General features: G+C 35.5%; 1 protein-coding gene across 1 annotated transcript in view; it reads right to left on the bottom strand.

The window, feature by feature from the left end:
• The window catches only part of DNAH14 (dynein axonemal heavy chain 14), a 343,434-nt gene that overhangs the window by 209,099 nt on the left and 121,810 nt on the right, over positions 1–12,525 (bottom strand). The window contains exons 18-21 of the mRNA XM_084979196.1: positions 8,497–8,838; positions 6,377–6,746; positions 4,387–4,577; positions 1,623–1,868 (exon numbers count right to left, since the gene is read on the bottom strand). Of these exons, the coding sequence (XP_084835322.1) occupies positions 1,623–1,868; positions 4,387–4,577; positions 6,377–6,746; positions 8,497–8,838 (1,149 nt within the window). The remainder of the gene's footprint in view (positions 1–1,622; positions 1,869–4,386; positions 4,578–6,376; positions 6,747–8,496; positions 8,839–12,525) is intronic.

Below are 12,525 nucleotides of genomic sequence, written 5' to 3'. Positions count from 1 at the left end.
TAAATTCATTTTTAGTTTTAAATGAAGGCATTTAGTGCCTAAATGTTCCTTTCTGTAGAGCTCTAGTCAATTGTGACAAAGTTTGGTTTATAATTCTCTCCTTTTGGCTTATTTCTTGTCTTTTTTTTTTTTTTTTTTTTTTTTTTTGCTATTTCTTGGGCCGCTCCTGCGGCATATGGAGGTTCGCAGGCTAGGGGTCCAATCGGAGCTGTAGCCACCGGCCTACACCAGAGCCACAGCAACGCGGGATCCGAGCCGCATCTGCAACCTACACCACAGCTCACGGCAACGCCAGATCGTCAACCCACTGAGCAAGGGCAGGGACCGAACCCGCAACCTCATGGTTCCTAGTCGGATTCGTTAACCACTGCGGCACGATGGGAACTCCCTTGGCTTATTTCTAATTTAAAAAATTTGATCACATTTTCTGTATATTCCTACGTTGCTTTTTAATTTCCCCCTTTCTGGGTGGTTTTGTTGTTGTCGGTCTATTTTTTATGCTTTTTTTTTTTTTGCCATTCGTTTAAAAATTTTACTGCATGTGGTTAGAAAATAGTCTATTTGGTCTATCCTTTTTTTTTTTTTTTATAATTTATTAAGTTTTTTCCTCCAAGGTCCAATCAATTGACACTTTCCCTAAATATTTGTGTGTTTACAAATAATGTGAATTCTATTTTCTTTCTTCCTTCCTTCCTCCTTCCTTTCTTTTTCCCCTTCCCTTTCCTCCTCTTCCCCTCCCTTTCTTTGGCACACCTGCAGCATATGGAAATATCTGGCCAGGGATCAACTCTCAGCTGCAGCTGCAAACTATGCCACAGCTGCGGCAACACCAGATCCTTAACCCAATGTGCTGGGCTGGGGATTAAACCTGCATCTCCACAGCGACACAAGCCACTGCAGTAGGATCCTTAACAAATGGCTCCATAGCAGGAAATCCTGTGAATTCCATTTGTTGAGTACATCTCTCTCTCTCTGGTTGTTTAATCTCTCCATAATCAACTATGTTAATATTACTGTAGATATCTCTATATTATTATATATCTTGTTGAGTTTCCTGAAGTTTTAAAGTGATTCTTAGTTATGTTATGGAATGTGGGGCTGCCCAGAGAAGGACTATCATATGACACTGAATACAAGCTGACTCTACGGTTCGGTTCATAATTACACTATCAAGAGATGTAGAGGCTGCTAAAATAATTGCAGGGATATACAAGTGGAGAGGTAGGATTAACCTTTAAAAGCAAGAGGACAGGCAATGAAAATGAACCATACCACTTCGGCAAGAAGAATCTCAAGGCAACGGTTCTCTCATGGGGACAACTAGAACTCATGATTCAACTCATGTGACTGTTTCTATCAGCAGTGGCACTGCTGGCAAGAGTCATGATTTATAGGGTCATATTTTGTTTCATCTAAATTTATCTCATCTGCCCAAATTAAATTTTCTGACACTTTCTCATGAACCATTATTGTTTCCATCAAAAGTTATTTTTAGTATTCGAAATACTCCTTTCTATATAAGTATGTGATTTATATAATTCAAAGCTTGCATAATGCAAAAATTAAAGTGATAAATAAAACTAAACACAATGAAAACATTTTCCCTCTGCCATAATGTTTACCTTAATGGGCCCAAGATAGGAAGATCCTTTAATTGTTGCAATTATGATTTGAGACTCTTCTAACTGAGCTAAAATGTCATCTATAGATGAAATTATCAGGATAGAGTAATTTTCAGTGTGATGAAGAACTAAGTGTAAAGGAGTCGTGTTCCAAAGATCAATAATCTTAAATAGCATTTTTTCAAGAGCAGCTTCATTAGTTGCTGAGGTTGATATTTCATTTATTGCATTTTCATACTGAAACATCTAAAATGAAAAAAAAAATTAGTATCCAGTGAAGCAAATCATTCCTGACTTGAAGTGGAAGATTTAAGTGAATGTGTTAAAGGTATTAAAGATCTGATTCTATTAGGTGTATATCCCAACCAGAGACTTCATGGGCGAACCATCACGACACGGCCCTTTCCAGTTTTTATCATCCTAACTCTATCACATTCTTCATGCTCAGTGAAAATTTCTGAGCACAAAATTTATTTCCTCTGATTCTAGTCAGTGTAAAGAGTAGTTAATGGCACGTTATGTATATTTGCAGATGGTATTATTTCCTTCAGCTTTCTTTTCTTTGCATTAATGCCAAATGCTTGATTACTCTGTGACATGCTTTTACTTTCTACAATAAATCTTGGGATATGATCATCTGAGAGAGTGTCACCCTAATGGACCCAGCTTTCTCTGGCTTTTCTTTGCCACTGCTCCACGAGGATAAATGTCTCTCAAAATACTGTAGTGAGTATATATAAGCGTTTTCCATATCACTGACTGCCATTTCCTATTGGGTGAAACCTTGATATAAATCTCCAGATTCACTCACCCTAACAGATACTCAGATGCTTCTCATCTCTGCATCTTAAAATTAACTAGCTGGGCGGATTGCTTTTATTCCTCAAAGCCGAATCTGCTGCAGTTCTGTTTTAGTATGCAGCTCGGTGGGGACTATGAACAAATATGACTAGTTTTCATCATCTGTCTTATGGGTTTGACAAAGATGGGAGAATGGTGGAATCAGTTGATTATTTATGGTTGTAAGTAAAAGCTTTGGGAAAGAGGCTTGTCTTTTGACATAGATTATTCATCCAAAGGCAGATAAGGAACCATCACAGTACCATCAAGTTTCTGTGCTGAAGAAAAAACTTTACACTCTTGCTGACATTCTGAAAATGCTAAAAAAATAAATTCAGAAACCGATAATGTGCAAAGCAAAAAATCTCATCCAAGTGCATCTGGCCAGTTCATGTCTTTATGGTCAAAGTTTGGAATCTTACTGACAAATGGTCAGATCTTCCAGATCTTATCTTGGTAATATCTGAGGGTTTTAGATGACTCTTAATGCCTATAATTATCTTTATCTATTATAAAGAACATGGCTGGAGTTCCTGCCGTGGCACAGTGGAAACAAATCTGTCTAGGAACTATGAGGTTGTGGGTTCAATCCCTGGCCTCGCTCAGTGGGTTAAGGATCTGGCGTTGCCATGAGCTGTGGTGTAGGTCACAGACACAGCTTGGATCTGGCGTTGCTATGGCTCTGGAGTAGGCTGGCAGCAACAGTTCTGATTGGACCCCTAGCCTGGGAACCTCCATATGCCACAGGTGTGGCCCTAAAAAGATAAAGGACAAAAAAATAATACAATAAAAATGGTTAATGGCTTTCTAAAATTAAAATGATCAATCATAAAGTAACTGTATTCATCTTATATATATATATATATATATATATATATATATATATATACAATTGACCTCTTCTCTTAACTTTGTGACATGCTTTTCATGAAAATAGAAAAAACCTTAACCGTGAAAACCACTGTAAAATTCTATTTTTATAACAAAGCCTACAGACAAATCAAATAGTTGCTAATTATATTTTATTTTTATTTAAATTTTTAAATTAAAGTATAGTTGATTTACTAGTTTCCTTCAATTTCTGCTATACAGCAAAGTGACCCAGTCATATATATACTCACACACACACACACACACACGTTCTTTTTTTCATACTCCCTTCCATCATGTTCTAACCAAAGAGACTGGACATAGTTTCCTGTGCTATTCAGTAGGACCCCATTGCATAGCGATTCTTAATGTAATAGTTTGTATCTACCAACCCCAAGTTCCCTGTTCATCCCACTCCCTCCCCCTCCCCCCTTGAAAGACAAATACCATATGATTTCATCTATATGTGGAATCTAAAATATGGCATGAGTAATCCTATTTATAAAGCAGGAACAAATCGCAGACATGGAGAGCAGACTTGAGGTTGCTAACTGTATTATTTTAAATAAAATATCAAGTTGTTGGTAGGGCTACCATAACATGCTTTTACTATATCTTAATTCTATATAAAATGGAATATAGTAGTTTTGATTTTTCTATTCCTATAAAATGTATTCTCTATAAGTAGTAGCATTGTTAAATTATAAAACACTAATTTCACTTGTCACACATGAAAACCAGTATTACTGTTTACTAATCACCAAGATAATAATGGCATGATGAATGGCTTATTACCCTTATGATATGTTGATCGTATTTTTAAAACCAAAAAGCAAATTTACTGTTTACTGCAATTACTAGTTTATCATTACTAGTCTGCACTAAAATACTCCCGATTAAACAAAATTTCCCATCACCTGTTATCTACTAATCTATTCCTACTTTTTCAAACATTCTATAAACACCTCCCTTTTCTAATTCCTATAGATTTACTTGCCTACTTAAAATCGGGCCCTCCACTATGCCAACATTTTTTTCAAACTATTTTATTTACCTTGAGTGCTAGAAGATTCTCGACTGTACAGTTTTTATCAAGAGAAACTGATTTTCCAATCATCTCCTGGAGAGCTTCCCAATGCCTTGGCTTGAGACAGGGATTTCCTAGTGCAGTGATGATAGGCAGCTCTTGTTTAAAATCGGTCACTGATTGCTTAAGATGTGTTACCATGTCGTTTTTAGGTAAACCTGTAAGAAGTAATGGGTCATCATATTTTTTAAGCCAGAAAATAAATTTGCTGTTTAATGTAATACTGGTTTATTAGTTATTAGTCTGTACTAAAATAATGAGTTTTATTAATATCACCCTTTAATCAAGTATGGATTAAAATAAAGAAAAATAGTTATCACAACTGGTAATTAAAACCCAAGACCATAAGAATCAAGTTATCTTGTAAAATCTGAGATTAGGAATAGCCAGCTGCCATAGAGTTTCTCAGATTTTCACTGAAGACATTAAGACATTCAGAGTGACAGGTGCACACATACAATTCAAAAGACTGTTATAGGTTTTGGGTTTTTCGATTCTGCTCAGTGCGGAAGAACATCAAGTGAAAAATCTATCACTATCATTTCATAAAGAAAATATCTTTAAACTGAAATGTAGAAAGTGTAAGCAGAAACTGTGCCCTAGATCAGTGCCAGCCTGTTCTCTGGCATTGACAACCCACTGGGGTACAGGACTTAAAACCTGGGCAACTGAAGAGTCAATCCTTATAAACTTTTTCTACATTTACAAAACAGAAGGGGAGGAGACAGAGATATAACCAAATTGGAGGACTCAGGAGATCTGAAAACTATACCCATGTGATTGACTATGCAATTTATACAGACGGGGCTTATTTTAGAAAGCTCATATTGAATAACAAAAGTGAATTTTAAGACCTGGTTAGATAAAAGGACAAGAGAACAACTTTGGTTTTTATACGTTTATACTTTGGCAAACAGCAAGATTTTATCTGGTAAACCTCGGATAAAAGAAAACATGGTCAGAGTTCCCGTCATGGGTCAGTGGTTAACGAATCCAACTAGCAACCATGAGGTTGCAGGTTTCATCCCTGACCTTGCTCAGTGGGTTGAGGATCCCGCGTTGCTGTGGCTGTGGCGTAGGCCGGTGGCTACAGCTCCGATTCGACCCCTAGCCTGGGAACCTCCATATGCCACGGGAGCAGCCCCAGAAAAGGCAAAAAGACAAAAAGACCAAAAAAAAAAAAAAAAAGCATTGTCTACTTGTTACTTACATATTGTTCTCTGAAACAAATACATGACAAAATATCGAGAGGGAATGCATAAAATGAGTGTCGTGCTGCCTTAACATGATGAGTGATATGTCCCCAATTTTTCTTTTTCCTAAAGTTTTTATAGTTACACATCTTGCAAAATTTAAAAACAAGCAAACCAAAGTGATTTTCCTGGGAGGAAATTATAGCTTAAAGTATAGCTGAGCGATAAGAGAGGAATTAAAAAAAAATTTTTTCTTGCCAAGAGAAATAAAACTTTCTTTTGGGAAAGGATAGGGTCTTAACAGAATTGCTCACAGAGGAACAGCATCTCTGCCTCGGCAAGATTTCGGGTTTGATTATTAGCAGGGGGAACCTCTCAAAGTGATGCTAGCTGTATCCCCTACTGCTCAAAGGATATACTGCAGGCATACACAGGGAGGACATGTGGGTGGGCGCTGAAATAGGAATACCCCAGGCTCTACGGAGAGACAGAATCAGGGTGAAGTGTTTCGGAATCTACCCAGGGAACCAACTTCTAGCAGATATAAAAATTGTTACTAACTGCTTAAAAATTTTTTTGTTAAAGTTTTCAGCTCTTTCTTGCTTCAGGAAGTGATTCCTACTTACACTCTTGTGCTCTTTCCAGCCAGTAATGGTCAGGCCTTGGAACAGGCGGAGTGATGGAGCCAAGGACAATGATCTAGCTGGCCCGGAGGCAATTTTAGGGGTACTCCTAAATAGGAGAACTTGAGAAAGACACTTTACCTTTTTCTAGTACAAAGATTATTTGCATCCATTTTGAAACGTTTCGATATGCTAATTCCGTATCAATACTGCGAAGAGCGCTATTCCTCCATTCCCAAAAGAGTGCTCCCCATTCCTCTTGCGCATCCCATAATATTTTCCTTAAGGTTAAATCATATTCAATGTCAGAGATCTCTGAAAGCACAATCTGGGTAATCTCGTCCATACTAAGAGAATGTAGATGAAATTGGGCATCATCGAAACAGTCCCGATAGCTTGCATATGTTTTAGCTTTGTTGGCTAAATTTGCAGCTTCCTCTGAGAGCCTCTGGATCATTTCCATTGCTGTTGACACTTGAGTACCAGCACATAATAGAACAGGATTTCTTATCTAAAAAAATAACAGCAAAACCTTTTTCAGAGGACAGAATGTTCCCAACTTAACCATGTTTTACTGATAGCCTTTCAGTATGCCATCTGAGTTTCAACAAACATTATTCGCAGTCATCATCTGAAGACTGCCCTTAATGTATAACTATGATTATGATCAATTTTAATTAATTGATACCGTCATATCTATAATTTATTGTGTACTTTATCTCAGGCCCTGTGCCAAGTATTCAATACCTTATCTACTGATGCCATACAAGAAACTTGAGAGAGTTTATATTTTCCACAATTTTTTAAGGAAGTTCCAAAGTTCGAAATCGTTTTCCCATCATCTAATGATTAAGTGGCAATTCCAGGGTATGGCTCTATGGCAGCCTGACTCCAAATCTTATTTCCTTTTTCTGATTCTGTTGAACTTTGTATTACTTTTATGATGTTGGTCACATGTTGCCTTGTATTAATGTTTTACTATTGCACCTGAAATTGTGGGTATTTGCAACAGTATCCTCCCAAGAGGGACGTAAGTGAAATGTTGCCCTGAATTATCCATTCCCAAATTATAAAATCCTTAAGATTAAGGACAATTTCACTGATTCATTTTTTTTATACCTCATAGAACCTAGTACAGTAAAATGGAGACGGCAGCTTTTTATTAAAAAGTTTTTGAAAGTATAAATGAATTTGGATCCTATTACCTTATTCTTTACAGAAAATCCAGCCTATGGAACTGCATGTTATCTGGAGTCTGGTCATCTAACAGACACTGATAAAAATCACAACACAATAAGGTTATGAAATTGATGAGCAGTATCTGTGGCAATGGATAGGGCCTAATATATAACTTATTAATGGTTATGCTCATATAAAAATCTCCTTAGGCTTCTCTCATAATTTTCCATTCATTAATATTTACTTAGTTTTATAAATGAGCTATCTTCAGAGAGGGGGAAAAATATTTGGAGAAATACTCTTATTGCTTAGGTGGAATCAAGGTAAACTTCTGCCAGTCCTATCAGCAGGGTTCAAATTGAAATCTTCACAGAATGGTGTCAGCCACGGAGTGCATAAATTAAAAAAAAATAATCAGTTGCAATAAATAACATTGTGCCTAATACATATATACATACTCAAAATACACTGAATAAACATGATAACAACAACATGCAACGGTGGTGAGGAGAGATAGGGTGGTGAGAAGCAAGGTGTCTGGAGCTCTGGCTCTTACTTGCTATGTGATGTCAAGTTAGTCTCTTTAAATCTCAGGGTTTTTGTTTTTTTGTTTTTTTTTTTGTTTTTCTTTCCATGCAGATAAAAGGATAAAGCACCTGGCAAAGTTACTGATGCTTGGTAAAAGGTCAGTAAATACTAGCTGTTTATTTTATAGTTTGTTCCTCATGATAATTGATTATTACCTTTTGGCTTAGACTAAGACCCAGAAAGATTTCAGAGTTCTTTATCCCTTTTTTGCAGTCTGTGGAAGCCTACAGAAAAAGTCATCAGCTTTGCAATTGTTTCGACAATCATTCATAATTGGAGAAAATGCTCAATTTCAGTTAGAGGTTAGTGAAATAGATGTGTAATTTCACTTCCCATTCAAGTTCACAAATCAAGAAAATTCTGCCTGTGAATTCCATCTTAAGAATATTTGGATTAAATTTTTTACCTAAGATTCCACACAAAGAAAATACCTGTATGTTAGGCTTATATGAGACTAATATCAAGTTGATTTTTACAGAAAAACAAAAACTTACTTTGGCCTTTAAATTACTAACTTCCATGCGCAGACCAGTGATATGTGCTTCCAAATTGTCTCTGAATTTAGCAATAGCAGCATCCTTATTGCTTTCACTTAACTTCACGCAAGTTTTTAGTTGACCAAACTTGGTCAGAAAGATTTTATGTACGGCAATTTGCTCCTCTGAAATATGGATCTGGTAATACTTTACAACAGAATATAGCTGAGAAATTGTTGAGTACTCTTTTTCTAATTTGGAAATTTTTGAAGAAACTGTATCCAAAAAAGTAAAATGTTCCACAAAATCTTCTATTTCAATGGGAGTACACTCCAGCTTTTTCAATGCTGAGTCTACAACCTGAAAGCATTAACACAGCAATTATAATTATATAATGATTCTTCACTATTTTAGAAGACTGCTCTTTTTAACATCTTTCAATAACTTATATAATTATAATTTAAGAAGAAAGAAAGATATCATCTCGACATTATTCTAAATACTGTTTAAATTCTGGGGTATTAACATGATCAAATCCTTTCTATTAACAGAAGAAACTTCAATTACCTTGCACATAAACTGAATGCTACTAAGACATAAAAGAAGGACTATTATGAATACATTTGTTCCTAAGAAATACATATAGTAATAGTAACAAGGTATGACTGAAATGTGAACAGTATATAATAGCTGCTTCCATTTTTTGAGCATTTATGTGCTATGTTCTTTATATACATGATCTCACTTTGTTCTGATAGCATTTTTGCTAAATGAGCATTATTTTCTCTAGTCTACACAAGAGGAAGAGTCTCAGAGGGATTGATTTGCTTAAGATCTGAAATTTAGTGAGCCTACAGAGCTATGATTCAAACCAAAATCTGATTCCCAATCCTGTTTGTATCCAATCTAAGTATATGCAATCATTAAGCATGTGTCAAACATCCACACATTTTCTAAGTATGCACATATCATTCCATGAAGTTTTCAAAAATGGCTGTACTTCTATATTTAAATTACAATTTTATCATATTTTCCTTCATGTCCCAAGGCCCCTTAATGAGTGCTCATAATTTTGGAATTAGTATCAGTTTACTTTTCAAGCTCACATCCTTGAATCAATTGCCTGTGTCTCTTATTTTTCAAATATTTTATTTGATTATAAAATAGATGCTCACACAAAAACTGCAATACAAAAAGTTTATAAAATTGAAAATACATATTATTCCATTATACTGAGATAAGCGCTGTTAGCCTATCAGAAATCTTACTGTGGTGTGTGTGTACATATCTGTACACGCACATCTGTGAACATGCTTTTGCTTACACGTTTTTATCACGGGGTCAGTATGAACAGGCTTTAAAGTCAGAGAGGCTTGGGTTTGAATGCGAACTCCCAGATTTACTATTTACTGTGTGAGCCCACGTAGCTTTACTTTATTTATTTGTTTTCCCTTTTTGGTGGCACCATGGTATAAGTTCCCAGGCCGGGGACTGAACCTGCATCCCTGCTGCTGCAGAGACACCTGGATCTCACTGTGCCACAGTGGGAACTCCAGCTTTACTTTAATAAACTTGGTGTCATTGCAAACAAAATAATTTAGTAATGGGCTTATAATGGTGCATGCCAAATTTGATTAAAAATGATCAAAACAAAATACTTAGTAAACACAAATATCTTTTTTTCTTTTTATATATAATGATTTTTTTTTCATTATAGCTGGTTTACAGTGTTCTGTCAATTTTCTACTGTACAGCATGGTGACCCAGTTAAACATACATGTATAGATTCTTTTTTCTCGTATTATCCAACCACACACCCCAATTTAAAAGCACAGATTGATATTGCAAAGGAAACAGATGATTCCTGCTTTTCTGGCATAGAGTAGAAAAAGCTGATATACACCCAAACCTCCTTTTTGTCACTAGTACTACATTCATATCAAAACCAGATAGGGATGGTAAAAAAGAAAAGAAAATCATAGACCCAATTTCACTTACAAGGATAAATGCAAAATCTTTAAAAATAATGTGCATCTATGTGCATGTGCATGCTGCAAGTTAAATCTATTGATTTGGATATAAGATTAACCTTAGAAAGTTAATTAATGTAATTACCCATATTAAAAGATTAAAGTAAAACAGCTGCATGATTATCTCAATAGATGCAGAATAAGCATTTGATAATTTTATGATTTCAGAACCACTTAGCGAATTCAGAACACTTATCCAATAAGAGAATTTCCTTAACCATAAAAAGGGAAGTTACTGAAAGCCTAGGAAATAAAATCATACCTGAGGCATGCATCAGCCAGAAAGATGAATAAATGGAACATTCACACAGGTTCCTAAAAAACATATAGCTCAGAAACAACCCATAATTCTGGAACTAAAACCCATAATTCTTAAAACTGGAAATTTGGTTCATAATAACTCACATATGTTCACTCTGTGCCAGAAAGTGTGGAAGAGCTTTACAATCACTGTTATTTAATTCTCGCAGCCACTAGTTACTAACATTATTAGTTACTAATATTGTTGCCCATTTACAGCTGAAGTACAGAGAAGATGAGCTTATTAATTTCGCCTTTGAAATAGTAAATAGAAGAGCCAGGATTTTTTAATAGAAAAATGTTATTTAAATTATTTAAATAGAAAATAGAAAAATGTTAATTGTACACGAGTTGTAACACATTTCTCCACCTGTGTAATTATGTTCGTAATCAAAATGTGGAAAACGTCCATTGCCCTAAAAGATTTCTTGGGCCCTATACCACAACAATCTCCTATCTTTGGCCTCAGAGAACTACCTATCTGCTTCTTGTCACTATAGATTAAATTTATATTTATTCATACATTCGAAATCCTACACTAGGCACTCCTTTGTGTCTGGCTTCTTTTGCTCAGCACATATTGGAGGTTCATCCAAGCTGCTGCATGTCAGCAGTATTCATCCCTTTTACTGCCTAGTTCCAACACAAGACGCCGTTTTTTTCTTATCTATTCACCTCTCAAGATATTTGGATTTTTCTTCTGGGTTTTGGCCCTATGAGTAAAGCTTCTATGACTATTTTGTTACAAGTCTTTGTTTGGACTTACTTGTTTTCATTTTTTTAGGTAAATAATGTAGAATGGGATTTCTGTGTCAAACATTAAGTGAAAATTTACCTTTATAAGAAGCCAGTTTTCACAGAGGGATGCAATGCTGGCTGTATCTAGTCTAGTAAGAGTTTTTAACATGAATGGATGTTTGATTTTGCCAAATGATTTTTCTGCGTCTATTGAGATGATCATATTGTGTGTGTGTGGGGGGGGCTAGATTCTCTTTTTTTTTCTTTTCTTTTGTTAATGTGGTGTATGATGTTGATTTGCATAGGCTGAACCATCCTTATGGACTTGGGATGAATCCCACTTGGTTGTGGTGGACAATCTTTTTTATGTGTTGTTGAATTTGGTTGAGTGAAATTTTGTTGAGAGTTTTTGCATCTATAGTCACAAAGATATTAGCCTATAATTTTCTTTTTATGTAGTGTCTTTGTATGGCTTGGGCATTAGGGGATAGTGGCTTCATAGAATATCTTCGGGAGTGTTCCTTCTTCAATCTTTTGGAAGAGTTTAAGAAGGGTGGGTAGTTCTTTGTATGTTTGGTAGAATTTGCCTGTGAAGTCATCTGGTCCTGCACTTTTGTTTGTAGGGAGTGCTTTTTTTTTTATTACATATGAAATTAAATTTCTAGAGATTAGTCTCTTCAAATGATCTATTTCTTCTTGATTCAATTTTGGTGGGCTGTATGTTTCTAGAAAGTTGTTAATTTCTTTTAGGTTGTCCAATTTGTTGGCATATAACTGTTCATAGTATTCTTGCATGAATTTTTGTACTTCCACAGTATCAGTTGAGATTTATCCTATTTCATTTCTTATTTTATTTGCATTCTCTCTTTTCTTCTTGGTGAGCCTGGCCAGAGATTTGTCAGTTTTTTAGCCCTTTCAAAGAAACAGCTCTTGGCTTTAATGATTTTTCAATTGAAACTTCTACTGAAATTTCTATTCT

This window comes from Sus scrofa, chromosome 10 (assembly GCF_054392235.1).
Source record: "Sus scrofa isolate SSC_HxYL_T2T_F1_AM1 chromosome 10, Sscrofa_HxYL_maternal_Yorkshire_Landrace_v2.0, whole genome shotgun sequence".
Lineage (NCBI taxonomy): Eukaryota > Metazoa > Chordata > Mammalia > Artiodactyla > Suidae > Sus > Sus scrofa.
The sequence above is the reverse complement of the archived record's forward strand: the minus strand, read 5'-3'. Positions and strand labels throughout refer to the sequence as shown.